Source organism: Agelaius tricolor, unplaced genomic scaffold, assembly GCF_023055355.1.
Source record: "Agelaius tricolor isolate 1412-34295 unplaced genomic scaffold, bAgeTri1.0.p SCAF_3, whole genome shotgun sequence".
Taxonomy (NCBI): domain Eukaryota; kingdom Metazoa; phylum Chordata; class Aves; order Passeriformes; family Icteridae; genus Agelaius; species Agelaius tricolor.
Window position 1 is genome coordinate 50,337,434 of NW_027269263.1, and position 27,965 is coordinate 50,365,398.

Sequence of the window (27,965 nt, forward strand, 5' to 3'; positions counted from 1 at the left end):
TCTTTGCAGAGGCACAGTAATACACATTTTAAACAGAAAAGCTAATAAGGTGCCACTATTACTTTACACTATTAATTTCAACTTTTTCACTTCTTAAAAGAAAAAAAATCTTGTTTGCAGAAACTTCTATCTCTTTCAGAACATGTGCCTCTCCCCGAGGACAAAAAGTGCTTATCTGCTCAGGACTGAATTTCTTACAAAAGTGTTTTTAGTTTTAAAACAGATGAATACCAAACTCTTGAATGCATCTTGAATACCAAAAAACTAGTCACACCTGTCAATTAAAGAGAATAACATAAAAATCTTGCCTACCTTTCCCATAAACAACAGTTTTGATGAAAAAAATAGTATAATCTAGTATATAATAACCATTGAACACTGTATTTATTACATGTTATCAGAAGGAACATATTTAAAATCTCAAGCACTTTGTTTTTAATTACAGTGAAATCACCTTAAATACTTCTGCTGTACCCTCCATCTTAATGATCATCAAGTATGCCAGTATCATTTGGGGATACATAAGATACCAAAGTCAACAATAGCTCTTATTTAATAATTAATGGTCAGACTCTTTTATGGGGCGGGAGAAAACAGGGTTACATTACACCATTATGTTTACATAATGTTTACTTAGGAATGCAAAATCCAATCCTACTATGGTAACCCAGATCGTTGTACTGATCAATCTTCCAAATGACACCAGCTCTAAAAATACTGTAAAATATTGAGATATCTGGCAAGGTTAAAGTGAAGACCAGACACTTACTTCTGCAGGTGTTCCAGCTCTGTGGGCAGGTCACAACCTATATAAACTCTGTTCATTAAACTGTATTCTAACAGTGCACAAAAACAGGGATCCTACAAGAGAAAATTAATATATTACTGTAATCATGGTGCTCTGTGAAGTGAATTTTCAAACAAATTAACATGGTACATTAATGTAAGAGATTTAATAGGACCTCTTCCAGAAACAGAGCTCTACAAATGGTCCAAGTATGGTGCAACATGTGAGGAAGGTACCTATAGCTGCTCTCAATTACATACCAGCTAGGTGTGGGGGAACTAAATTTTCATTCAGACCATTTCTGGAACACTGTTTTCCTTGTTCGTGAAGTCAGACATAAAATGAGATATTAAGACAAGCTGAACTTATTCCTGTGGAAGGACCATGCATGAGTCCAAAAGGAGTCCTCCTCCTTGACATTTGTTGCATTAATTGGAACGATCACTTTTGCCACCCTCCACTTAAAGTCATGCAACTACATTTTGTGAAGAACCTAACTGTGTGAGCTTATTCAGAACATGCTTACTGGACTTGCATGCTGCTGGAGAACTTGAGAGGTCAGAGCCCCCATGCTGGGGACAAGAAGGATCGAGGAGTCTGTATGCACAGAGCATGATTTCCCTTGTGCTTGGCAATCTACTGTGTGTGTGCCTGAACTGGCTGTTTGTACGGAACACACGGAGATCGGATATTCTCAAATGCAGACTGAGGACAATGTACAAGTTCCTAACATGTTCTGATGCTTCCTCACATCAGATTAACCACAAAATCATTCAATTGCTGTGGCAAATAACATATGCAATTCAAAGATATAAACCCAAAACTTACTTTTACAAGAATGTGAGGATTTCCCACGACAATCAGCAAAGCCTTTGCTCGAGTAATTGCTACGTTAAATCTCTTTGGGTTACAGAGAAAGCCCAAAGAGTGTTTTTCATCATCAATTACCACTTTCTGAGATCGCACCTAAAATTAATTAAGGATAGTTTTAGAAATAAAATGCCAAGAACAAAACATAACACAGTGTAACTTTAACATAGTATTTGCTTACTGCAAAAATCCACTCAGCTGAATGACAATTCACAATGTGTCTTTCAATATGCCTCCTTCAGTGTGCTTTCTCTTAGCATAGGAAAAACAGCCAAAGCAAGTAGTGTGCTAAAACTATGACTCATTATTTTTTACCCATATTTCATCCATACTTGAACCTATCTTTGAAAAAAGAAAGTTTTCATTACCTAAATAATGAGTTCCTATAAATAAGAGTGTAGTACATACATGGAACTACTTTAAGGGAGATCTAATAGTGGACTGAAAAGCTATGGTATGATGTGGAGCAGTAAAAGTAAGCACAGTACCACTGCCCTCAGGAAAAAAAAAGTGAGAAAATCCTGGGACTCTTCCTCCAAGCTGCAATGAAGTACTACTATCAAAATTTAAAGAGAAAGCAACAGATTTTTAATAATCCATATTTTAAAGAGAAGAGTAACTCTACAAGCATGCACTTAATAAGCTCTGCTTTCAAATACTGTGACAGACTGACAAAAATATAGCTTCTAAATTTTTTAAAGGCCTATATGAAAAATGAAACACAGAGAATTAGACACATAAAAATTCTCAATAGCACCACAGTAAATTTACGCACTGTTGATAAGATGATAACCATGTACTCCTGCCCTTGAAACTCTTCTACTGTGCCAACCTTTATGTCTTCCAAATCAATACTTCTGAGAAGAAATCTAATTTTTTCCACCTATCGAGAAAAAAAAAAAAAAAGTGTTTGAGAGAATTTGGTGTTACATTTGAGAGTGGACTGCTTTAAAATCAAAACCATACCACATATACCAAGCTTAGTAATCATTCACTCGTAAGATTTTCAAATAGAACAGTAACTTTTCCTACAAGAAAATATCACAGCTAATACACAACTTAGGTAAAGGAGTACTCTCTACCATAAACTGAACAGAAGGTGAGAGATTTTTTGTAGTCCAGATTTTAAAGATAACTCAGATCCTTAAACCTTTTTTTTTCCAATGTGCATCATATACAAACCATGCATACGACAGATCCAAGGACAAGCAGCTTCCATCAGCCCTTGAAGAAGAAGACTATGAAGATTCCACCTTTGCTTGCCAGGTGCATCATGCAAAATGAAAGGTAGAAGTGAGGTATGATCTTAAGTACCCACCAAAAGAGAAAGAGAACAAGGAGTCTCAGCTACTGGGATCCTGGTACATATGGGATTACTGTACTGCCATCTGCTAAAAGTTGTTCAGAGATTATAACTGGAGTGCTCGAAGATTTAAGAAGAAATCCTGCCTGACTAAGCTGAAGATTACAGTCAAAGACTTCTTTCTAATCAGTGTTCCTGCAATACAAAGTGACTTTTTTAATGTGGACATTACTATCATATGCCTTGTATTATAGGCAGATGAAGGACAAAATCACATTAACTCATATGAAATCATTGTTTATGGAGTGTAAGAAATTCAGTCACATCAACAGTATGAATACTTATGGTATTTCAAAAAACAAATAACTGTAAACACAGGTAGGTGCCTGCACCTGACCAGCTGGATCAATAAAAGCAAAGCTTTAATTTGCAAGTGAGATTTCTTCACAAGGGCTTGGTCTTTTTCATACACCGCAGTGTTTTCCCCAAGCCACGTGTGCAAGGTTATGAATACTGAGATGTGAAAACCAAGAATTATGTGCACCGGCCAAAATCTCCCCTGGAAGTGAAAGGGGATTAAGTTTATTTTTAAAATGAAAGTAAACATCACATACTTAACATACCTGGATATAAATACATTTAAAAATAAAACACAGCATTTGAAGTTCATGCTTAACATTCTCTAGAGGTTTAAATAGCATTACAAACTTCAAGTCTGACTATAGGACAGCTAAGAAGTCACAGTAATTGTTTCCTCTATTCTCCTCAAGATCACAACAAGGTGTCATGCCATTTACTTCATAATAATTCCCTTTTGGATCCAGTCTTCAGTGCAGAGAGTGACAGAAGCAGACTGCTGTTCCAGCTGTTGGATAATGAATTCTTAACTTGCACTCATTACTTCCAACAACTGAAAAATCTGCTTTTGTTTCCAAATTGGTCTCCTTAATTGGTAGATTTTTAAAACTGAAAAACCAGTAGAATGCCATTATTGCTGTCATTATTTTAGATTTCAATGGCAGTATTGCAATGATTGATAATACACTGCGTATCAGGATACATCTAGGTGGAATTTTAAGATATGCCCCCCTGCTTTAACAAACACAGCCACCATATAAATATATGAGATGAAATACAGCAACTTTGAGGCTCTGAAGACATCAGACCTGTTAAACGTTATACCTGTTTGCGGTACGGTGCAATCACTCCAATATCTGTCACTGGCACTGCAGAGTATTCACTTCGAGCCAGCTGGCAACAGTACATCATTACTTGAACTGCCTCAGCTGGATTAAACCATGAAGGACTGCGACCTTCACGTGCTTCACTGCCCTGTATTGGGGGAAAGAAAATGAGATGATGGAGATCACGTGCAGAAATTACTATGTACTTATTAACACATTATTCTTATACCTCCTGAATGCAAAAAAAGCGATGGAATATTATATATAATTTCTCTTCCTCTCTATACACCTTTTCTAGAGAACAAGTATCACCTCACATTTTATATCTATTTTTTATACATTTATAAATATAAGTGATATAACAAAAGTATTTTAAGTATGCAACAAAGGAGTTATATCTCAACTCATAATAACATGTTAATAAGCTGTCATCTTGCTTTTTTCAAGGTGGAAGAGTTCCAAACCAAGCCTCTCCAAGCAGCAGATATTACCACTTCTTACTAACTTCTTGGAAGATTAAAGAATTTTTTTTTCCCCCAAGGTACTACTTTTTCCCCTGCCAAGTTAAACTCTAATGATCCTTTAGTTTTAGAGGCTTGTATCCATCTGAATGTAGGAAACTCTCATCAAAAGCAATCTAGAGCAGCTGACAGTAACTCCAGTCTGGTCATCTGCTATGAATTTAAACTTCCATGAAAATGTCTCTACAGTGCACTTCAAGAGGCAGCTGTTCAAGTTCCTAGCAAATAGGTGACTTAAGTATTTGTTTTTAAAACCAGATGGTCAGGAAGTCGCATTACCTGTGACAGGCATATTAAGCTTTTTTTCATATCCTTTCTAGAATTTATTCTAAAAAAATCAGCAAGCTGCTAGCAAGCCTATACATTTAGTTCACTGTATGAACATTTTACATACCCTTATTCCATGAAAAATTAATGGAAATCCCTTCCTGGGCAATTTCTCCCAATTCAAGAAAGAAGTGACTACTGAGGTATCTGCACAAACTTCTAGCTCCTTATGATAAAACAATTTAGATGGCAAGGCAAGCAACGCAGAATGAGACCTGTAGTTCTTTGTGAGTTTAGTGATCTGGAAAGACAAAATCCAAAATCTGTAGCTGAAACAGGTAATTAATTATTCATCAGACTTCTCAGAACACAGCTACTACCTTACCATCCACTAGCATTTAGCATTTCTAAGGCTGCCAAAGAAGTGTATTCAAGACAAAAACAGCAGTTTGGTCTTCTGTAAGTAAGAAGTACACCAAAGTGGTTTTTTGAAGGACCATCTTCTTCCCTTCCAAAGGGGAGACAAAAAGAATTGAATGTACATGACAGACAAATGGGTCATTCTCCAGTTTCTTGAAACATTTGATGTATAGACACACTCCTTTTTATAAGAGTCAGATTATTTCCATGGAATTTCAATGGATTCAATGTCTTTTTTTGAAAAAGTCTTGACAGGCAAACAGGGACCATCGGAACAGCTGACAGAAGCTGGCCTTAAAACATCTAAAAAGTATTTGTCTTTAAATGAAAGAATAATCATAAAGAAGCATTCCAGAAAGTAATAACCAGCTCAAAAAAGCCCATTCCTGTAAAAGGGATAACACAGGGTATTCCAGTCAAAACCTATCCTTAAAGCCCTCCCATTTCCTGATCTCTCACTATGCCAATTCTCCTCAAGCACTGTGTAAGGAACACAACAACCAGAGTTTTCACTAACAGCTTTTAGGAGGAATTGTGACAGGTTTTTCAGCAGGCTGAACCTGACCTAAAGCCTAGGTCCAAACACCCTCACTTTCACCCTTAAATCTGCCATCAGATTTCCTCCCTTCTCTACTTCCATGATCATTTAGTCATCTTTTGCTCTCAGTTTAGTCCTTTGAAGTATGTTACCATGAGAATAGGAAGGCATCTTAGGAAGCTTAACATCAGCCCTATGTTTGGGATTCAGACAGTAATTAAAACAGCTCAACCATCTGTACTTGTTTAAATATATGCTACCTCTGCCACTTAACATAGATTTTAGGTACTTGCCCATAGAGAAATCTGGGGAAGCTATCCTTCAAAGGAAGACACAATACTAAATAAGAACAATTTCTCTTCTTCCCTTTGTGAAACATGGTGTTTGCAAAATTCATCTTCAAAGAAGAGACTCTGTTTGTCTTTTTATGTTAAAAGCAGAAATTGTACTTTTTCATCTGTGGAAAATGAAGTTATGGTAAACCTGGACTATGAATGTGAAAGAGAATTTTAAGCTATTATTTACAACTGTGCTTTGTGCACCATATTTGACTTATGATACTTAAGAATAGAGGATCCCTTCAAAGAAAAGTTTTACCATGCTGGAAGACTCAGCATCTTTACTATTCAGACTACATATGCAAACTAATCAAGCTTTTCTAGAGAATTCATGCTCAAACTAGACTTATCATTAAGCATCAGGGAGCAAAATGGTGGTAAGAAACCACAAGTTCTCCTTTTTTGATTGAGCTGAAAAAGGTTGATGGAAGGCTTAACTTACCAACAAAGGATTGTATGCTCCACAGGCACCAAAAGCATCCTCATCTCTCAGATACAGCTCTCTTGATGACAGTCTTTCTAGCAAGGACATACTTAATCCAAAAGACTGTGCAAGTTTAGATTTTATTACTGGCCCTAACTGCTTCGGATCTCCAACAAGAATTATCTGTATATGAAATTTAAAAACATCCATTTTAGATCAAAAGAATTGTTACTGAAACTTTATTTTATAATGGCATACATGTTTCTGAATTCAAAGATCAATTCATATCAAGTATTCTGCTTTCCTTCAAACATTTGTTTGCAAAGGACAAAAGTATGTTGTTGTCTTAAACAGAATACATCTTTTATTTCGATAGCTTCCACACAGAACCAGTCCTCCCAACACAGACTTGTTCTAGACGTAAAGAAACTTGTTTAAGCGTTGAGAATTGATATTATGCATGAATAATCTCTATTAAAAAACTCATTACCAGAAAATGGCTGCTTGCACTCTACATAATCCACAAAATATGGAAATAATAAACAAGCTTTTTCCCTTTCAGTAAATGATGTTAAGAGAATTACCTGTCCATCAGCTTCTGAAATCAATCCAATAGGAATGAGACTCTCTGGTTCACTTGCTTGACCTGCCTCATCCAGAATCACGTGAGTGAAATGTCCAAGCCTACAATTAAGTAACATTAACCTGAAACAGGGCTGTTTTCAGATTAGTTCATTCTGCCACCCTGTGGTTGACCTCAGCAATTGTGTTAACATCCTTGTCAAGTATGCCAGGCAACCCCAAAGACACAAAGCAAAGAAGGAAATACAGAAAAAACAATCCCCTAACTTTCATTTTTCATCTTTGATTTCACTTACATACTCTGATATAAACAACCTTAAACTGAAGTATTGTACCAACGTTAAGATAGTTAGAAAAGCTTCCCTTATTCTCAGTTTCCTTAAGATATTGAATTAAAACAATGCACTTGGTATAGCAAAGACAATCCCCAAGCTTTGTTTCTGCCAAACAACTTGAGATAGTAAGGCTTTAGACTGTCCTTTTCCAAAATTAAAATCCAAGTCAGAGACAACCTTGGGTAAAAGAACTTGATATGACAGTTGTTTACCGTTATTAAAGGTGACTTGATAAAAACCAAATACATTGTAATTTTTAGTGTGGCAATCATTTTGAGCCAAAGTGATTGTCAAGAGCAATGTAATTCCCACAGGGGGCAGAGGAGACATTATTGTTTCAAATATCTTAAACATTTCTAAAGATAATTTTTAAATTTATCATGAGGAAAGTTTCTGCTTAAACATTACTAAAACCAAGTGCTTTGCTCTCTTACACAATACAGGTTCATGCAATAAACTATTAAAACAGCCCAAGTCACAGGTCAGACAGTCTGTAAAAGCTCTGGGGTTTGTGTCATTCAGCCACCTCAGTGATACTGCTATCTATGGTACTTTACCGTGTATCTGTTTGATAAAACAATCCTGCACTGCTGCATGTTGTAATTACAATCCTGGACCACAATGCCTTCTGAATATCATCACCATCTTTGCAGTAAGGTTTCACCATGTCATCAATTTGCTGCATGAAAAAAAGTAAAAAAACTTGTAAAAAAATAAATAAAAAGATAAAACAACTTGCCAGCCTAAAACAGAAATTTTAAATTTGAATAGAAAAGCTCTCTAAAAACTGTTTTAAAAGCTGAGCAAAACACATAGACTAACACCCATTTATACAGCAAAATGAGTGAATTAATTTTCCTAAGAAAATAGTACATATGCAGGACATCTGTGCTTTACTGTAAGGATCAAAATGGAACATTTGGCTATTTTATGTACTCATCTATATATACACACACATATGTATATACATACAAATGTATATCTCTACATATACACATTTACAAGTAAATACATATACATATGTATAAATATATATGAAATGAACCCACAAGGTGTGTGTCCTGCATAGAAATGACAATCCTACTTGCTTACTTTCTGTGCAAGCAGTCTTAACCTGGACTGATAACAAAAAAAAAAAACCAAAAAAAACCCAAAAAAACCAAAAAAACCCCAAAAAAACTAAATTAAATCAAACATTCCCACCAATACCTATTTGCTGTTTATAGAGTTATGCACAGAAAGAAAAAGGTGAAGATCTTATGCTATAACAATCAAATTAGGGATTATGATCAACTTTCCCGTTAACCTTCTGGAAAAGCTGAAGCAATGTAATACTCTGGATGCTAAGCAAACCTAAGCAGCCTCATAGCCACTGAGAGTTAAAATACAAAATCAGTATTTTAAGGTAAAAATATTAAAATGGACACCTTAAGTGGTAGGTATCTGTAATATGTACCTCTGTTGACCTGAAGGCAGCATTAACTCGAACCATAGTTCCTGGTTTTAAGAGATTGCTTTGATGCAGCCGCAAGCAAATCAGATCTGTTGCAGCGTTTGATGGTGCACATACCAAAATCCGACTGTCTGGCAGAGTAAAGTGTATCTACATTAAAGAAGACAGACATTAAAAAAAAAAAAAAGGTTATTTAAGAAGCAGCAGTAGTGCAAACATTCCCATTTTATTTCACCGAATACAGAACTCAGAAGAGTTCTGCACATGTGTGATTTCCATTCATTCTTTTGCAGTTCAGTTATGCTCCTGCCAGCAGTCATGACTAAGTGGTCTCAAACTGAGTGTACCCATAACAGAACTAATTAATGATTATCACATTAATGTACACTGTGCTTCATGAATACATTATGCACTACCGGAATCACAAGGTAGATACTGTTCACTGAAGTTTTAAAGACAAAAAGGCTTGAAAATAAGCCATTAAGAATTCTGTTAAATCCATATGAAGATGGATTTTCCTCCTTTTATGGAGCTGTAGAAAATTATTTTAAAAGAGTATTTTGAAAACGCCTTTGGAAAAAGATATGCTGGCACTTACAGAAATACTATAAATGTTCCAACATTGAAAAGACTAGAGATGACTGATTTGTTATTTACTACTACCTGTAAAATAGCTTCAATTACTGTTACTGTTTTTCCAGTTCCTGGTGGTCCAAAGAGAAGATAAGGTGTTGGGCGACATTCACCACTCAGTATCCTTTTCACTGCCAGTTTCTGTTGCACATTCAGCACAGGATTGAAAAATTCACCATCTCTCTGTTTAAGTGCCACAGTTTCACCAGCTATAATAGAGACAAGCATATCTCAGAACCTCACATATATTTTTAATGTATGTAGATTAAAGCAATTCCAATTCACAATATGCTTCTGCACATTTTTTGTTTTCCTTTTGTGGTAACAACCAATGAATTTCTCTAAAATTCCATTCTCATTGAATACCAAGTAGAAAATAAGCCATTCATATTTCTAAAGTGTACTGGCTCTTTGCTGAAAAGCAGAAAAGGACCCTCATTACATAACCAAACAATCAATAGAAACTCTATTCAGTAATTTTAGAATCAAGTTCACTTTCTTGTCCTAGAAAGCAAAACTTGAGAAACTTCCAGTAACTGGCACTTTGGGAATGGTACCAGTACTACATATCAGCCCTCTGCTACAACTGCTGGAATTTTTTTTCTTAATCCTGTCTGAATTAGTTTAGCTTTAAGCTTTCCACAGTAGAATCTTATTAACCTTTGGACAGAAGCACATTCTAGGTAATTTCTCAGAAATTCTTAAACATACTTTTGATAAAAAATGACATGATCACTCTCCTCTCAGGCATTTCACTACAATGATATTTAAAGTCATACTTTCCAAAAAAAAGCATAGAAATAATCTGGGATACTTGAAAAAGTTTTAGCATCTTTAGCAAAGCTTTCCCAAAGATGAGAAACAGCATCCCAATAACAAATTGAAAACTCTGAATATGATCAAAAAGTCATGAGTAAATGACTGGGAAATAACTATTTATTTATTACAAAATATATCATCAGATGCATGCTCCCCCTTCCCCCAAAGTAAAGTGTTCAAAGCCAGCCTGGATGAACTCTGGGCAACCCAGTCTAGTGGAAGGTGTTCTTGGACGTGGTAGTGAGGCTGGAACTAGGTGATCTTTAAGGTCCTTTCCAACCCAAATCATTTTAGATTCTGCGAATTAGAGATGTTTAAGTCATGCACCAAAAGCCTCCATAGAAACTTCCTGCTAGTATTTCTAGAATTTGTCTTTAAAGGCAGAACCTGATTAACTGATGTGATACTTATTATTTAAGCACAGAAAATATACCAGGTTGGCTTTTTTGCAGAGTTACTCTCATCACCTCTGTTATGTTCACCTCCCTTGATGTCATACCTTTTGTCTGTTTGTTCTGCTTTTTTTTGACCTGCAAAGAGAAAGTGAAGATAAATGCGTTTATAACCTTAAGAAGACAGACAACTATCTTCCCTGATACTTTTGAAGTTGCTAAGCTTTAATTTTTTTCCCATTAAATAGAATACCTACCGTTAAGACAGAAAGGTAAGAGTAGTAGGAGAAGGTGCCAGGAATTTCCATGTTAAGTTTAAGATTTCTAATACTTTGTTCTCTTAACATTAGACATTTATTTCACAAATACTCTGCAGGCTCAGATGAGGATTCTGAAGCCATGACTACATAACTTGTTTGCTTCCACAAAAACAGTCAAATTCCAGACCACTTTGAAAGATACATGCATCCTCCTTGGTGGACATGTCCCTTTAGATGGCAGCACAGGAGAAAACTGCTTGTAGGGAATGTGGTGTTGGCAAGGTTCTGGACATCATCTTAAAAATACTGATTCCAAACCACATTGATTGATTACTCCTTTTTGTAAAGCACAAACTCCAGGTGAAATAATTAGGGAATTAGGAAAAAATCTTGAGAGTAAAGGTGGTGAAGTACAGGTTATGCAGACGCTGTGAAAATTCTAGACAACAAAAAAACCAAAAAAAAACCCAGAAATGCTGCCACATGCCCCAAGCTGACTTGATTTAGTGCTGGTGACAGTCTTGCTTCAAAAAGGAAAGAGAATTAGGCAGCCTCCAAAAGTCCTTTCTACATTTCATTAATATATTATAAGTGGCAGTTCAGCCTGGGTAAATCTACTCAGAAAAAGATGATGATCTTCTATTACAAAATTATTTCCTGCCTCATTGACTGGACTTACATATCTGCTCAACAGTAGCTATGAAAACTAGTCTAAGGCAAATCTGACAATTTCCACCACAATCATACACTTTTTTAATATGCACTTTCCTTTTTGTAAGCTTTATAGTATCAGCTGTCATAAAATCTCCCATCTCCAGGCAGCAAACAAAAACTTCTGTCATTAGAATGCAGCAGAATATACAACTTTGATTCTTTGATACTCCATTATGCAATTCCCTTCCAGCAATAGCTGTACAGTAGGTATCTGGTACCCATCTGAATGAACGACCATTTTAAGGAACATTTACAGAACAGTTACCTTACTTTCCTGCTGTGAAGGTTGTTTAAGGCCATCATCAACAGCACAATACTCTGTAGTATTCTGGGTCTTGATAGCTTGTGGTGATTGTAACACAAGCCTTTCTGGAAATAACACTAAATTAAGCAGAGAAAAAGAAAGTAGAGAAATTTCAAACAAACACTTTGCATGTTTCACTGATTAATTTTACTGTTGATACATCAGCTTAGTCTGAGCTGCTAAAAATTGGTTTATCAGAACTAAGGTGGTAATATGTGAGGTTCACATGCATTGTTCAACTCAACCACGGAACAGGAAATCAGCGTTTTTTAATAAATTCTGAGGCAACACAAAGCATGGCCATTTCACTGTTTATTATTATAGCAGTATGCATGATTCCTACATTTCTTGTTGGCTCTAACAGTTCACAAAGTTTGCTTCCTATCCTCCTGCCTGTGATGGCCGACAGATGAAATAATTTTGACAAAACCTTCTATACATTCAGTATTGTTTTTTCTTCTTAAAAACCAAACCAAACCAAAAAGCCCCTAAGGCATGGAAAACTCCTGCAAGAACAGATTACAATGCATTCTTCCCAGTATGCCCTGATGTGAAAGCAATAAAACCCACAAGACTCTGCACAAAGAAACTCCTCTAGACAGCTTAATACCAAATGAAACGTACCTTTTTCACCCAGGTACACAGCTTGCTGAATGGCCAACTGGCATCGCCTGCTAGGAATACTGGAACCAGAATACAGATTTGTAATTAAAGTAAAAGCTTACATTTCCATATACTGTGAGAGCACACTCCTATGAGTTACCTGGTACTTTTACTGTGCATAAAAAAAGTTTTATATAAAAATGTGTATTTTTTAAAAAAAGGAATTTACTGAGAAATATGCTGCAGAAGTATAAACAGCTTAGCTATGAATAATACTGACACACATAGTCTCTAGCTTTTCAGTGATACAAAGATGATCTGGTGTTCAACACTTTCAAGGAACTTCTTTGCAGGGCTGAATTTACAGAGAAGATTATGTAACTCTAAACAGGTAACAACATCCCATGAACAAAACAAAAGTATAAAAGAATGGGAGATTATCACCAGCTACTTTTACTTCCTGCATAGTCTTGCAGCCATATTAGTACATTAAAAAAAACAAAACAAAACTACTGAAAAACCTAAGAAAAACACCCCCAAACACCCCACCTCATTCCTCCCCATTTTTCTGTCTGGCATTGGTGTGGCTATCTAGAAATAATTAAGATAACAACTCTTTGGACACTGGTACAATTACAGTCTTTTAACCATGAATATAGTGGCAAAGGTGTGTTCAGGGAAAGAAAAAAGAAAAAATTGGCAAGATCTTAATTATGTCTTTCTGTGTCCACCAAAATAAACAGCTGATGGTCATATTTTAAAAGTCATTCTACTAGAGGAATCATTAAACACAGCTTTCTGGAAGCTTATAAAAACACCTGCAATGAACAAATTCCACATCCATGGGCTCCAAGTTGTAAGCACGTTCAAAGTCAGCATTAACCTTAAGAGTAACATCTTCCTCACATATCTGTTACAAAAATAAAAAAAGTCAGGATACTGATGAAGATTTAGTACTTTAAACATAAATAAACATCTCTGAAAGCACTTAACCCCCCACCAACTCCGAAATGTAAATCTAGATTTACCTTCTAACAACATATTACATATCTAAATTATGTTAAAAGTGCTTTCAGAGCAGGCAAAGATTATAATCTCAGAAGAATAAGGAAGCTAGAGTTGTCAAAAATAGATTAAAAATACAAAATCACCATTCAAAATATACATAAAATAAACCTATCTTCTCAGAAGTCAGGTTAAAATAGTCTGTAACTGCAGGAATTGCAAGCTTTCCTTATAAAACCTGTGTACCACAGTATTTTCAAGAGGAGAAACACTTTGCTTACCTCAGCGACATAGGCTATGTACTCTATTATATGATCTGAGTAGACCTGACTTTTCAGTATCACCTTATCACCTAATTGAAAACAAAGTTAAAAGGCAAAATATTGTTACAAGGAATAGTAACATTTTCACTGCAGCATGTAATTTCTCCTTCCCTTCTGCATGTTTAAAATAGGAATTTGGAAGAGCCTAACTTCAGCAAAGTTGCTGTATACACCAGTACTGTTTTGAAATGCCATATGTAGTTGTATATTATAAAAGGCATCTAGTATTGATGCCATCAGACAACACCTCTTGAAAACACTATCTTGTATAATATATTACTTGAAATTCTGAATTTAATTTTAGCTGCTTTCCCTGTCTTTTTGCTACACTTATTGCTTTTTAAGCTATTACTACATCACACAGTTTATTTTTGCTGAAAGCCCCACTGATTATTGTAAAAGAAAAATCCTAAAGTACTGAAACATCTGTAAGAACAGACACATGCAATGCTGCTTCAGATAGCAGCCACTATAACACTGAGACATTAACATAGTGTCCTTGAGTCCCCTGTCCCTAGTCCCCGGTCAAGTAGCCTAAATGAATAACTTTGTGCTCAAATATCTGAAAGACTTCTTTAAACAAATGAATAAACAATATAGTTTGCATTGTGAAAACACAGATCAACATGCCATTTGACTTTATCTCACGTTTAGTTCTACCTGGAATCAGGCGAGGTCTGCCCTCTTCTACTCCTGGCACTTCCAGCACTAACAAGTTCCCATTCCTTTTTAAAGTAACCCCACTCATGTAGTAATCTTTTAAATCCATTTCTGCTTTGATCTCTTCAAGCCATAAAAGAGTAGAAAAGTTTGCTTTATAATTATGTAGATTAAGACGCTGAAAAATAAACCCAGTATACATTATTGTTGTACACTAAGATACAGAACCCACTATTGCTAACATTAAACAAAATACTTCTTGAGACAGACTCCACAGCAACTGGATTGCCAAATAAGATACCTAAATGCATCCATACACTAGATAATATTTTAAACCTGCTTAATAGCCAAAATGAGATTAGTTTAGTCCTTGAGCTCAAATACAATAGCCCCTCAGCTAAAGAGTGAACTAAGTCTCTCCCTACTACAGCAGCAGTTTCACCATCTGAATTCAGGGGCAGTCTACAGACTGAGTTCTGTGCTCAGTTTATGCCCAGAAAGCAAAAAATCTAAATAGATGGACAGAGACAGCTGAAAAGAGAGTCATGTCAGTCTCGGCCCTGGCTGATGATCATGCGACTTACGGCGAGCTGAAAGAACCTCAATTTTCTCCCTCAGAGCTTAACAGCTCTTACTGCAGAGGTATTCTCCAACAGCACCAACTTCTATCTAAGGTTAGGGTGTGGTTAAAAAAAGTAACCATTAATGGCAGGCCTTCAGTGTAAAATTATTATAAACACTACAGAGCTTTATCTACCTTTTTAAGAGAGGATAGCTAACCTACTAACTTAATGTGATCCCAAGCTTAATGTGAGGTGTTTAGTCAGCAGACAATATAGCCTCTTACATTTTAAAAAAGTGTCAGCTCCAGTTTATAAGTACTTAAAATTTACAAAAACAAGTGAGTTGCAGCCATATTCTACCAGAAATAAGAGCAAAGTTTTGGAGAAGGAATCATTGTAGTATTCTTGTTAAGACTTTATAGCTTTTTGGGGGGTGTTTTATATGTATTCTGAAACTGCTATACTTGTGGGAAGAATTTGAACAAGATTTAGTGAATTACATCTGAAGATGTTTACAAAAACAATTTTTAACAATCAGAAAAGAATCCTCTGTTATTGCAGTAATTTAAGAGGTTGTGATTTTCTATGAAATAACAACTTTCCTGACATCTCAAAAAACCCCTTCCAGTGATGCCTAAAAAGTGAGAATACAGAGAAATCTTTGTTTAGCTTCTGTGATGTCCACCCCCAATACACTTCAAGTCTCTTTCCAGATTTTCCCATTTATGCCTTTATGGTTTTGTAAGCTTGGATTCTGTAACATACTGAAACCCATGGAAGTTATGGGATCCAAACTGAAGTTTGAGTCTAACTGACAAGTGTTATGTCATCTTCTCTTACACTAAGGACTATACATTCTTCCTAAGTTAAAGGCGCTTGAACAAAAACACCGTATCAAAAAATATTTTTATGTAAAACCTACACTTACATACCTCTGCTAGGAGGGGCTGAAAGGTCAGTATGTCTAATTGCTGTTCCACACATTTTCTTAACTCATCTGGTATGGTAAAATGTGGGAGGAAGTTTGAACACCACCTTCTCTTATTTCTAAAATGAAAATGTACAACATAACACTTAGCTTGCTTAAGTAATGTACATAAAAAACAGCTGACTAACATGCCACAACACCGTGACTATAAACCTAAAACACATACACACACACAACAGACTAATGACTCCTTCAAAGGGACAACTGAGAAGTTTGTTATACTGGGAAGAAAGGTAAGAGATCTTATGAAGATGCTCCTTGACACTGTAGGGAAAAAAATGCATGTGGCCAAAGCTCAATTGAAGTTGAAGCTATCCAGTACTGTGGGGGACAACAAAAATGTTTTAAAAATATGCCAATAGCAAAAAAGGACTATTGGCCCATTACAGGATGAGGATGGTCACCTCACACACAGGGACACAGACAAGGCAGAGATGTTTAATGCTTTCTTTGCCTCTGTCCTCAACATCAATGAGGGGCTAAGGGAGTGCCACTGCCCTTAGCTGGAGAGTCATGACTGAGAATGATAAACACCAAGTTGAGCCTGAACTTCTGCAGGATTTGCTGCTCCTGCTGGATTGCTATTAATCTATGGGACCTGATGGTAGACATCTGAATACTCAAAGACCTGGTTGGGCACAAAGGGTTACAGTGAGGGGGGTGACATCTGACTGGTGACGTGTCCCTAGTGGGGTTTCACAGGGCTCCATCTTAGGGCTAGTTTTCTTCAACATCCTCTCAGATGACTTGGAAGCTGCATTTGAAGGTATACTGAGTAAGTCTGCCAGCGATACTAAATAGGGAGGAGCTGAGGACTCCCTCAGATGCAGAGCAGTGCTGAAGAGAGACCTACACCAATAAGAAAGATGGACAACCTTGTTTTGAATGAAAGATGGGAGACATTAGTCAGATGCAGACATTAAAGTTGTGTAAAGAATTAAGAAGCTTACTATCTCAGAAAACTATTCTCAGTTTCCCATTTTTTCCCACAATAACACATTTGTTACTAAGTAGATAACTAAAGAAACAGTGTTTTATCTTATTACCATACTACACATTAGAGATTCTGTTTAAAAAACCTACAAAGAAATCAAGCAGTTAATTACTAAAACAACCTCTCCTATCAGAAATGTCCACAACCATCTTGTTTACAACCTATACGAGCATATGTAAAAACATGTAGAGATTCTCCCAGTTTCACACTTTCTTTCTCAGCATTACAGATCAGATATAACAATACCAAAGAGAACAGTCTTAGGTAAGTATTATTTTATGCTTGAAGTGACAGTACCTTTTCTGTTTAGGGGCAGCCACTGTTGTCTTCCTTAGCTGAGAATCTGGAATATTTTTAGGCTTTCCTGGAGAATAAGGTTGTACAGGTGCTATAAGTAATTCTTCTTCATTTGTTACAGTAGCTTCAATATAGCGGCCAACAGTAAAATCCGAAAAGCCAAGCAAAAGGAGCTCTTTACTGTGTCCATGAATCCTTCAAGTAAACAGAAGTTATCTTCTTAAAACCAACATGGTCACACCTCATTTTCCTCAGCCATGAGACACATTCTCATTTCAGTTACATATGAGAATTGCTAATTTAGGGTAATTCCTCAACGCTCCCCACCTCAATTATTTGGGATACCTTCAATCCAGATATCCCAAATAATTAAAAAAAACCCACCCAACCCACCCACCAAAAAAATGCCAACTCAAAATCCCAGCAAAAATCTCAAGCCCACAATTTCACCAAAATCTTGGGTAAAATGCAAAATCCTTCCACTCAACGTACTAGGGCATAGAATTAATACTTCTGTTACAAGGAACATCTTGGAATTACTGCTACTGCAAAACAAGAGCCAAACAGGTCCAACAGAGGAACCTGAAGCAAATCCCTTCACTGTCTGCAATAACTGCTCTGCAGCACCTTGTGAAAGGCTACTCAGAACTGAGCCCTAACTGTAAACACATGAATGGAGAAAGTAGGAAAAATCCTCTAATTCTGGAAAACATACTTTATAAGTGCAAGTGTTCCTTGGGCAGTGACACAGGGGAAAAAAACAGGAGGTTTGTTCAGATTGGTTTCTATGAAACTTAACACTACTACAGTGCAATTCCCTAACTACATGGTCCAATACTGCTACCAAGTGCCGGAAACAAATGCATCCCAGAAGAATTCCAGCTTACCTTCTCTTTGGCAGGAAAACCACTCTTGCCAACTAAGACTATCTGCTCAGGTTAAAACTATATCCTGTTTTTTTCTGATATAAAAACTCAAAACAGACACCAAACTGTCCAAATTTATGGTCTACATCTGCAGTCTCTATGGCCTCTTAAGTGCTCAGCAAACCCTCATTAACTTCATGCTGCAGCCTCCCATGAAGCTTTGTGTGGCTTATTCTGTATTCTGAGAAGACTCTAAGACTTTGTGTCTTTTATGGATTTACAACAAAATATAAATCATTCTTTCTACATGTGTATCTCCATGAAGGCAAGCCATGCCTGCAGCTCTATCTTTCAAACTAGAGCTCAATCATCCTCCTAAGAAATTTTTTACCCCTTACTTCACTATTTAAAATGAGAAGTAGTGTGAATATTATTGCAGCATTACTTCAGTGAATGAAAACTTGTTTTCCCCTGTCCAACTATTCCTTTACCATCCTAGGAATCAATGGCTGTGGAACACAAAGTCTGTACAGCTACGGCTGGAAGCAAGTGAAAGTTACACAAATGTAATACTCCTACTTGAATGCAGGAGCTCCCATAAAGCCACTTTCCATTCTTAACTAAATTAAGAAAGTATTTTGTATAGCAAAAAAAAAAACCAACCCTGAAAAACAAAAAATGCTCAGCTATTTTTTGTTTTTCAGGGGTTTTCTAAGATTTGCAAACCACTTCCTCTGTGAATTACACCTTCAGTGAAGAAAGCTTTTTCTTTTCTATTTCAGCATACATAACTTGAATTTCCCATCACAGAACAAGAAAACTTCAGATCAGGCAATGTAGCAATACAAGATACTAAAGACTAGAAGAAACACATCAGACATAACAGAGGAAATTTGCATTAGCACTAGTGCTCATGGAGCAATGGATTTACTACTAAGAATATATCCATCTGCAGGCATTATCTTCAACCTCACACTCCCACTCATATTGTTTCATTGGCTACTACAATTTTATTTCAATAAAAATTCAGAATCAAGCAGTGAAATAGTAACTACTTTCAAAGTCACAGATTTCCAGATGATTTGCTAATATGTATTGGCTTACTTTACACTACACCATGTTTTGACTGTGGTAGAGTTAATTTTCTTCATAGTAGCTAGTATGGGGCTCTGGTTTGGATCTGTGCTGAAAAGTGTTGATAGCATAGGGATGTTTCTACAGAGTTGAAAAAGGCTTGCACAGAGTCAAGGCCTTTTCCCCTTCTCATATTGTCCCACCAGTGAGGAGTCCAGGGGTGCACAAGGAGTTGGAAGGGGACACACACAGGAGAAGGCAGGACAGCTGACACCAACTGCTCCAAGGGATATTCCACATCATAGGGCATCATGCTCAGTAAAGCTGGGGGAAGGAAGAAGGGAGGACATTCTGAGTGACAGCATTTGTCTTCCCAAGTCACCATCATGTGTGAGGGAGCCCTGCTGTGCTGGGGATGGCTGAACACCTGTCTGCCCATGGGAAGTGAATGTATTCCTTGTTTTACTTTGCTTCTGATAGTGGCTTTTGCTTTACCTTTTCAATTCTCTTTATATCAACCTATGAGTTTTCTCACTTTTACTCATCCCATCGTCCCCACCGTCCCACTGGAAGGAGTGAGCGAGTGGCTGAATGGGGATCAGCTGCCAGCTGGGGTTAAAGCACAACATGCCAAGAAGAGAACTGTGCTCAGAAACAGAACTGTTAAGTTTATTTCCATTACTTCCTGGCTTTGTGTTGGTTAAAAATAATGGAAATACTTACACAGCTGTGCATGTAATCACTATGGATATTTTTTCACCTGGTGGTATCACAATTTCTGGAGTAATATTGCTGTGCTTAATTGGTTGCTCCACATGGTCTTTTTGCTCACTTTCTCCATTTTGCATATTTTCATCTTTCACCAAGGAATTGTTTTCCTTTGTCCTTGATAAATTTGTATCTTGAAAATTAATTCCTTCTGTAGTAAATGTATAACAATAAACTTTGTTATCAAAATTTCTATTGCTAACATAGGCAAATCTTCTCAAACAAACCTACTGGTCTCCTGAGGAGCTAACATTCAGCACTCAAACACTCATCTCACTGTACCTGGAATGACTCCATTCTTCATAATGGATGTATGGTTCAATGACTCACATGTTGTTCCTTCACTGTTGTTAAATGAATTAATTGCAGCTTTTGAGAGGTTTTCTTGATTTATTGGAAAAGATGGACTGTTCTCACAGTTTTGAGGAATCTCAACACTGAATTGCTTGTCTTTCACCCATCCAGCTAATCTGCAGCTGATTAAGGACTGTGGTACGCTCCCTTTATTCCTAGAAGTAGTTATGTGATTAGTTACATAATTAAGTGCAGGGTAAATGTTCTTGAGAAGTTTATTTCTACCTGAAGTCAAATACAATTGTCTGAAGCAGGTCAGTTCCCCTTATTTCATAATTGCTGTCAGAAAGAAATTGCACTGCTGCTTCTAACTAATGAGAGCAAGAACCTCTGCTTTATGTTAATATTTCTAGGTCGCATCAACTACCATATAAAGCATATACAAATACCATATATAATATAAACAATGGGAGCTTAAAGTTCATCATTGGGTAACCAACTCTTAGGAAAGAACACAGAATAACAAAGAATGGATATGCAGGTTTGTCTTCATTTAAGCCTTGATGCCCAGATGTGAAAAAAACCCCACACACAAACAACCCCAACCAACCAACCCCAAAAAAGCCCCACTACCAAAACAAAACCCTCCTAAGGATACACTGACATAGTTCTTCAGCATCCAAGTTCACAAAAAAAGAAAAAAAAACAGAAAAAAAAAATCTGTTCTGCTTTTAATACACAAATATGCAATAGTCCTCTTGTTCTAAGATTTTGAAGATGGCAGAGTATCTGCAGCTTAAGTTAAACACACAAGTAAAAGCTTTTGCTTCAATCCTTGTTCTAGGAAAGACTGTACTAGGATTGAAAAGAGATACAGAACTGGAGAGTCTCAAAACACTGTCTGCAAAATAAATGCTCAATATCAAAAAGGCTATCTTACAGACATTAAATTCACTGTGAATTTAATTCCATAGTATCTGGAGGTTACTTAAATATCACAAACCACAAGGCTCAACTAGAAGAGACTTCTGAATGTAAAACAGGTTAAGAGATAGAGTGATAGAAATAAAGAAATCTTCAAACAATCAGAAAGGCTTACTCTATCCAGACCATCATTCTTTTAGATTCCCCCTGCTTCAGAGTTCCAAAGTCAGTCATTCTTGATACTTTCAACTCTCCTTTGTCTCTCATTATGTCTTCATAAGGTTCATCCACATTACCTTCATTAGAGTGAGATGGTCTGCAAAAATAATTTTAAGTAGCAGTTTTTAAACACTAACAGCCTCAGGAAATATCTTTGACTCAGCACAAATTTAAGAAACTATACCAAGGCACAGTCACAATATTTAGAAACAAGCAGGTGAGATAGTTCATTTTTTTCTCAGTCATTTATACTTCCAAGAAAATTAGATTAATTAATTTAAGCAGCAACAAGTCTTTTGTCAGCAGCACAATAAACCAGCATAAAACTTTGGATGCAAGACTAAAATGATTGGAGGAGTTAACAAATCCCTGCTAAAGAACTAAATCAAATGGTGAGTGAAGTAATTTCATTTTCATGGCTCTCTTTGGGATCTGAACAAAGACACAACAAAGAGCAGCTCCTTAGCATAAGTCATGGTTAGCACTGCAGCTAAGAGATAAAATGACTAGACTGGAAGTGTTTCACCCTAGGTACTTGTGTCTTCTGCTTATGTTCCTAATCAGCAAACTGAGGACAAAACTAAGAAACAGTTGAAAACCAAAAATTACCCTTGAAAACTTTTATTACACACAACTAATGAAAAAGACCTATGAAACCAGGGATGTGCTCTTTCCTGTCTAAAACACTGAGCACAGGTCTAAACTCCTGTCTTTTACCTGTAAAACAAATTTTCACATAGTTCCTATTCTGTAATAAAGAAACTATTAATTTAGATAAAGTGGCATGGAAATAATTTAGAAATATTTTAATAATCTCACTAGTATGTATACGCCCTCATTAATCCTGAGTTATCTGACATACTGAAGCAGAAAATGAGTGCAGCTGCTTTTCATTAGCTGTATCAATTTACTAGCCAAGCCCACTAGATGTCTCCCACTGCAGCCTAAGCTGCAGTTTTTGATATGGTAGATGTACACTAAACCTGAGAAATCAACCCTAAGGTCTACTTTTGTAACTTGGCCTCAGTAATAATTTTCTATATAAAATCCATCATTAAAAATAGGTGCAACTGAGAAAAACAAATTGTGAACAATTTGTACTGTTTTGCAAAATTATGTAAACACTTCAAGTTTCATTTAGGTGCAACTTATTATATCTGTTATCTCTAGAGAAAACAAAACAGCTTATATCATTCTTTGTAGATCCTTTGAAGACGTATATATGGCCATATGGCCTTGGCTAAATTTCCAAGAGATCTCCCAAAGATGATGTCTGAAAGACATCAGAATGTCTTTTTGCTCTCCCCTTGGACTTTCCAATTGACAATTTCTTTTTGGCCTGCAGAGTTAGACTACGTAATCCTGCCAAGACCTCAGCATGTGAAGTGATTTTACAGTTAAAATATCTATTTATTCAGGTGGTAATGGTGTGTTTCATAGTACAGACACTTAAACTCCAAAGTCAAATTCCAGATCTTTGCTGAGGTCTGCTATTGACTAGTTACCCATTTTACTTTTGTGTAGTTGATTATTTCCCTAAGTTTTGCTTCTTCTCCATAATGAAGATCATCCACTTTTTTCAACCTCTTCTGCAGTGTATCCAGATCCTCCTCATGCCACATTTAACATCTGAAATCCCTGCAGAACCTCTCAGATCAATACTTGCAGGCCGAATGAATCTATTATTAAGACCATGAAACTTTTCCTTTTAGGACAGATATCTGAACAATCACTGTAACTTATGACAAATAGATTAAAGAAACATGTATTTTATATGAATTTTGCAGTGATTTATTTTCAAACAGTGAAGTCCTTACTAGAGGAGCACAATGAACTTGGCATTTTACTAACATGTATGCAAAACTCCTTCCCTGCCTAGCAATATCCCTGAGAGCAGCTGCTCCTAGTTTTCCTTCTCTAGTAGCACTCATGTTCCTGCCTTCTGGAAGGAGATAAAAACCCAAACAAGGGCCAAATCATATCATGCTCTGATTTTTCCAATGGTCTATTATGCCTTCTAGTCAACTAGGGAAATATTCACAGTATTTCTTGCTTGACAGATGCAATAAAATGTCAGCTGCATAACTACACCAGGTCTCTAACTGCTATAAAGAGAACAAAGTAATGTTACCCATCCTGGCTGACTGGCACCAAGCAGAGAGCTCTCCAAATGTAACAGGACTGACTGCTCTCCACCACAATTGTGTTCACTAGATCATGTCTACGAGGTAGGTAGCCATCAGGAAGTCTCAGTGAATCCAAAGTGAAAAATATACTGTCATCTATTGTCCCAGTTCTTCCACAGATGCTGGAAATGCGAACCTGTAATAGTTTGTATTCACTGTTACTTGATACTATCTTTTTAAACTAACAGACATACTGTTTTTCACCTGAAGCAGCCCTTCTAGCATTAACGAAAATGCATTCTGAAATTTCAGTTATTCATAGGAAATAAACACAGAGCCCTAACCCAGAATCACTGTGCCCATTTTCAGATTTAGAAGAGTAAAGAAACACAAGTACTTCACATAAGCATTAAGTTCCACTGTAGTACATACTACAACATGACACTTAACCATGATACCTTTCTTGTGACATGTCAACTTAACTAATTTACACTTCCATACTAGCAGTAATGAGACAAAATTTTTTCGTATGCTTGATGTGCAAATATTCAATATATAGAGTTAAGACAAAAACCCATAAACCTAGCATAGCATATGCATTACTAAAGCAAACAAATGTTTTCATTAAAATAAAAAGAAGGCACTGTGGTTGTTTTTAAGCTGAAACACTTGAATAAATTAAACTTAATAAATTCCCAATCATGACACATCCTCATTATAACTAATAGCAAGAATTAAAACCAGCAATTCATAATAGATAAGTTAGTTACTCTTTCTGATCAATTAAAGTTATGTATGCATTTTCAAAATTATTATTTTTTACAAAATTATTTTACACACATGCTCTAAATGGATGAATTAATACATTTTATCTTTTAATTAAAGATGTGTTATAGAAGATCTACCAATATTTGTAACTGAAACCAATTTGAAACCCCACTTCACCCAGGATTCCTATTGCCAAAAACAATGTGCAGAACATTTACCTTGTTTACTTGTTTATACCTCAAAGGCCTTACAGCAACTGCTTCAGTCTTCCACGTTGTCGAGTTAATATAGTATTTTGCTTGCACCCAGTCACCTTCACAAGGTTTGAAATCTATACAAAACAGAACATTTCTCTAGGTTAATTACTATTGATACCATTTACATTACTCCCCTACAGAATCAGTGTAAGTTAAATAAAAGCCAGAACAATGCATTATTCGGATCCACTGAGGCCGAAGTTTATTTGCTGTCCTTTGCTTTGCAGGTTATGGCAATCTACATAGGAGATGCTAGTTGAAAAATACACCTGCTAACATGTAACTTCTGCTTAAATGCAGGCTGTGCTCAGTGAGAATGAACAGGCAGCTTTCTCAATCCATGTCTGGCTGTTTCACTATGTTTCATTGCATATTCCATTAGAATTTATTTGGGATGACAACTGCAAGTTTGTCAGAAGATATTTCTATTTTATACACAAAATTATTAAGAAAGAGGAAACAAGAAGTCCCTACACACCTTCCCAGACGTCTTGCATTGCAAAGTATGTATTCTGATTAATATAGCCACCATCCACAGAGAGAGAGGTAATATTGCCAATTAATGTTTTCTTATTTAGTTCAGAGGCATCACAAGTGGGACTGGATTCTTCTTGGGTATTCTGGATGGTGTCTACCTATTAATACAAAAATAACCCAAACATTTAAACAGTTGACACTTAGAATTAAATACATATTCCTACAATAAATACACAAAATTTCAATTGCTTATGGAGACAAAGCTTCCTTTAAGACAATTACTTACTATAGCTGTTACTTTTTGGATACAAAAAGAGTAAGTAATAAACAGTAACTTCTCTTTTAAAGAGAAACTTTAAAACTTCTCTTTTAAAGAGCGATGTATGCTGCAGTGCTGACAACTGCTGTAATTACAGGCTGATTTTTCAAAACTTTCTCATACCTCCCTTGCTCTAGGTCTACTTAAGATTTTTCAATTGACAGGAACACCATATCCAGCAATCTGTCTGTACAAAACTGGAAGTAGAAAATGACTATTTCAGAAAGCAAAAAATATGTTTTCAAGATGGTATTTATAAACACTACATGTATTTATATACAGACTGACACTGTCACTTTTTAGTAATTTGATTAAGAAAACCCCTAGAGCAGCTTCTAACAGACTCTTCATATCACCACCTCAGATATAAGTTTACTGGAGCCTGATCCAATCTGAAGCATACTATCATACTAAATTTTATATGATTTATATTGTTGAACATAATGGTTACCATTTGCAATAGCAAGATCTCCATTTTTGTAATTGTCAATAACATTGAGTTACCAATTTATACAACAAGAAGTTTTAAAATTTCTGTTCTTATTCACAAGAACATAAATTACTCCTGTGCAAAAAGAGCAAACTTTGCGCAAGATCAAACTGCTTTGATCTTCTTATCCATTCGTATAACAATAACATCAAATTGATTGAAACTCGGAAAAGTTATACAGATCTGGAGTAGCTATGACTAAATTTCTGATGCAATAATCTCAACTAATAGCTTCTTATTCACTACATCTACACCTGTATTAAACATAACTTGAAAGGCAATGGAATGAAACAATAAAATTACCCCCAAACTCCAGCTTATCCCCTCTAGGTGAACAGCTTGCAATTTCTCCTATTTTGTAGAATTTGTGAGGCTAAAACTACAGTAACTTCCAAAACAAAGCCTCAAGGTACTTATGGAGAAAGTGAGACTACTAGTTATCTTCACCTCTTACCCTGACAGCCTTCAGGCCACCTGATGTTTTATCCTCTTCCACGGTGGCAATAACTTCTTGTCCAACAGCCAGCAACATGTTTTTTGTAACAACATCCTTTGTGAAGACTATTGTGTCATCTATCATCCCATAATCATGGCAAAGTCTTGTCACTACTCCTTGTACCTTTTTCAGTGGTTTTTCATCTGCATCAAAAGGAAAAGTGTTGACATAAACCCAAATCACTTGTTTATAGAACTATGCAAAAAGGGACATCCGTTCTATCAAAAGACCAAATGGAAATAGCAACAGTTGCCAACTAATAATTTTCACAATTAAGTCTTGAATCTTATGGCAATTTATGGTTTCAAACAATTAGGAAAGCTAGTTAAATACAAACATTTTAAAACCAACACACTTTAAGCTCTTTATAAAAAAATAAATTAATAGAATATCTTGCACTGAAAGAGACCCATAGGGATCACACGGGTCTAACTCTCTGCTCCTCACAGGACTATCTAAAACTAAACAATACGACTCAGCACATCATCCAGATGCCCCTGGAACTCTGACAGACTTGGTGCCTTCCCTGGGAAGCCTGTTCCAGTGACTAGCACCCTCCCAGTGAGGAGTCTTTTCCCACTGTCCAATTTGAAACTTCCCCTGATGCAGCTTCCTTCCATGTCCTTGTGCCCTGTCACTGGTACTCGGAGAGGAGACCAGCACCCCTCCCGAAGGTGTGGGCTGCGATGAGGTCACACCTCAGCTTTCGTTCCTCCAAGCTGAACAAGCCGAGGGACCTCAGCTGCTCCTCCTCAGTCACACCCCCGAGACCTTTCACCGTCTTGCCCAGCCTCCACTACACTCACTGTAATGGTTTGATGTAGGTCTTGTACTGAGGCATCTGAAAGTGCACACAGGATAGTGAGGCTGTCCCAGTGCAGGACAATCCCCCCCTCCAGCCACCCACCAAGGATGCAGTGCCTGATGCACCCCAGCAGGACATGACCGGCCCTCATGGCTGCCAGGGCACTGCTCCTACTCCTTACTCCATATTCTCAGCAGCAATAGTAACCTGTCCTACCCAGGAAAAGGCTAAAAAAGCACTTCCGGGAAAACTGCACAGGCTCTGGAGTCAAAAAAATGCCCTCTCATCTCAATCTCCTCCTTACAACCTTTCCTAAGGAAACAGGGCTGCACTCAGCTCCAGGCACGTGGGGGACGAGCAAGCCTCACGGCTCAGAAACTGCACCACAAACCCACAACAGGCCCGAAATTCCTACCAAAGGTCGCCCATCTCTCATCTTCACCATCTGCGCGTCTCCACAAGTAGGAGACCGCCTTAGAAAGGAGAGAGAGCATCCCGGAGCGCC

At 36.7% G+C, this 27,965-nt stretch overlaps 1 protein-coding gene across 1 annotated transcript; it reads right to left on the reverse strand.

The window, feature by feature from the left end:
* Positions 1–435: 435 nt before the first annotated feature.
* Positions 436–27,954, reverse strand: MOV10L1 (Mov10 like RNA helicase 1). The gene is made up of 26 exons (XM_071423819.1): positions 27,876–27,954; positions 26,614–26,798; positions 25,352–25,508; positions 24,835–24,947; positions 23,854–24,044; positions 21,679–21,819; positions 20,568–20,794; positions 20,241–20,436; positions 17,578–17,772; positions 16,231–16,345; positions 14,736–14,913; positions 14,034–14,104; positions 13,566–13,657; positions 12,769–12,827; positions 12,106–12,221; positions 10,974–11,004; positions 9,686–9,864; positions 9,026–9,172; positions 8,127–8,248; positions 7,237–7,336; positions 6,671–6,835; positions 5,060–5,233; positions 4,143–4,292; positions 2,433–2,540; positions 1,616–1,753; positions 436–861 (listed from the first exon to the last, which is right to left on the reverse strand). The coding sequence occupies exons 1-26, from the start codon at positions 27,952–27,954 to the stop codon at positions 766–768; spliced, it is 3,525 nt and encodes a 1,174-aa protein (XP_071279920.1). The 3' UTR covers positions 436–765.
* Between the last annotated feature and the right edge of the window lie 11 nt (positions 27,955–27,965).

Coding starts and splice junctions, on each gene's coding strand:
- MOV10L1 (XM_071423819.1), bottom strand. CDS start 27,954: ATGCTCTCTCTCCTTTCTAAGGCGGTCTCCTACTTGTGGAGACGCGCA. Junction 16,346..17,577: donor GCTGCCCCTAAACAGAAAAG/GTACTGTCACTT, acceptor TTTTCATTTTAG/AAATAAGAGAAGGTGGTGTT. Junction 9,865..10,973: donor GCAGAACAAACAGACAAAAG/GTATGACATCAA, acceptor TCTCTATTATAG/CTGGTGAAACTGTGGCACTT.